The sequence below is a fragment of the Pteropus vampyrus genome, unplaced genomic scaffold (assembly GCF_000151845.1).
Source record: "Pteropus vampyrus isolate Shadow unplaced genomic scaffold, Pvam_2.0 Scaffold34, whole genome shotgun sequence".
Lineage (NCBI taxonomy): Eukaryota > Metazoa > Chordata > Mammalia > Chiroptera > Pteropodidae > Pteropus > Pteropus vampyrus.
Genome location: NW_011888815.1, coordinates 5,563,516 through 5,565,631, shown reverse-complemented (window position 1 = coordinate 5,565,631; position 2,116 = coordinate 5,563,516). Strand labels below are relative to the sequence as shown.

General features: G+C 47.7%; 1 protein-coding gene across 1 annotated transcript in view; it reads left to right on the top strand.

Annotated features, from left to right (window-relative positions):
- The first annotated feature begins 215 nt into the window (after positions 1-215).
- FAM169B (family with sequence similarity 169 member B) overlaps positions 216-2,116 on the top strand; it is a 35,767-nt gene continuing 33,866 nt past the window's right edge. The window contains exons 1-2 of the mRNA XM_011357310.1: positions 216-264; positions 567-700. Coding sequence (XP_011355612.1) covers positions 216-264; positions 567-700 — 183 coding nt within the window. The remainder of the gene's footprint in view (positions 265-566; positions 701-2,116) is intronic.

Genomic DNA, 2,116 nt, shown 5'->3' with positions numbered 1-2,116 from the left:
GAGATGCTCCAGGTGTAGACATGGAGTTTCGAGGCCATGCTCACCTGTACATTTAAACTCTCTTCCAAAAAGCAGACCGAGTACAGAAGACTTGGCAAATCTTAGCAACCTACATGTACGTGAACATGAGCTGGCAAAATTAGGACTCAAGTCGGATTTCGTCAGAGTCACCCAGGCTTAACCAGCCGGTCTCGGCTCCCAAGATGCTTGTACACATGGCTGCTGTGGCCGAGCTCGTGGAGAGGCGCTGGGAAGCCACCCGACGTCCCGGGTGTGTGACAGGAAGGCTCCGCAGCGGCCCCAGAGGGTTCAGCTGAACCTCACATCTCCTTGGGGCTGGCGCCAAGCCTGTCACCAACACGAGTGGCTTTTATTTTCTTTTGGTTCCTGCAGCTTCACTGCTTTTATTTTTTTCTTTTTCATTAAAAAAAAAAACACAAAACAAAACAGGCGAACATCATTTTCAAAGCTCTTTTGGGTGTCTTTTTAATAGTCAAGGAATAAGTGACTTTCTCGTTCACGTAAGAGCAAAACTGACGTCATTTCTGGCCTCCCTTTCCGCCCAGCAGGCACTTACCCGGTGGATATTTTGGAGGACGACCCTGAGGGACACCAGGAAGCGGCCCTGGCTTACTACGCCGCGCTCGGGCAAGGCGCACGGCCCTGGACGGAGGTGTTCTCTCTGCCCACGGGGGAGCAGGTACGACGACCTTCCTTGTTGGCAGAGAGCTGCGCAAAATCCGCCTCATTAGAAAGCGGGATGCTAATGAAAGAGTATTTTCGATTTAAAAAAAAAAAAAATCTTTTCTGGAGTGAAAACCATAATAATTTCACCCTGAGAAGCAGAAAGAGTCCCGGATTAGGATCTTGTCCTTGAGCCAGACAGTCTGCTGTGAATCTCATGGCTACCACTTCCTAGCTGTGTGACCTCGAGCGGGTGTCTTTACCTCTCCGGGCTTGGTATTCTCATCTCTCAAACTGGGACAGTAACAAAGCTCGCCTCACACTGCGGTTATGAGGATTAACTGAGATGACTGTGTGTGATGCCCGGCCGGGCCTCAGGGTCCCCGTCGGTAACACGAGGGGCTTGGTGGGTCTTCGGTCGCTAAGGTTTGGCTCAGCTCTAAAATTTTGTGATTTGCGATGACGTAATGTCGATTGGAATGAAGTGATATCCATCACGCTTGTTAGCACCGATAAGTTTGCCTTTCGAATATGAACCGGAAGAGAACGGAGAGAAATGAGAACCATTTACTTGTCGGGCCTGTGGGATCGTGGGTGAAATTTTAAAATTGTGTTACATTTAAGACTCCCTCTCCCTCTGACCACCACTGTATTAAGTAAAAGGAGTTTATCAGTCTTGAGTAACATAAGTCAGTTAGTTTTGTTTCGGATGTGGGGCTGATCCGTTGAAAGAAACAAAATTTTCTTGTTTTGTACATAGAAGATCTCACCCATACCAAAAATACCGGAAATCGTTGCTATCGGCAGGCGAAGTTGGTTGAGGAAGACAGGGTTCGAGTTCACTGTGCTGAAGATGTTCCAGAGTTCATTAAAACAGTAGTACGGTTTATATAGCGTGGCTTCCTTGAAATTTCGGAGATGCTCGTTTGTAACCGACTCCTGGAAGCACCCAGTTCCCAGAGGTGGCTCATCCTTGGTTTGCCGAAGGAGGTCCCTGCACGTACACGCTGTTAGCGCCCCCTAGTGGCATGTAAACCAGAGAAAAAGCCTGCTCTTGGACAAGGCTGGGGGCTCAGTCTTAGCTGGTGGGCTGCGGGGTTTGGAGTGTGGGATACGCCAGGTAACCTGAGAACTGTGCCGAAGCCCAAGAGTCAGCCCCGAACTACTTCAGGATGCGTTTTCAATCATCTGCTTTTATTTCACGCTTATTTATGGATTACATCACTTAAGGAAAACCTAATACGTTGTATTGTCACTGAGCGAATAATGTGAGCGTTATTAGCAAAAACATGATAAAATAAGACAGTTTCGAAGATTCAGCTGTTTTAACGTGATGGAAATGCTGAAATGCCTGTATACCTATTGGCTTCTCCCTTCCCAAGAAAACATTTTATGAAAACAGCCATTCGGTTTCCTATCATGTTAGCGGCTG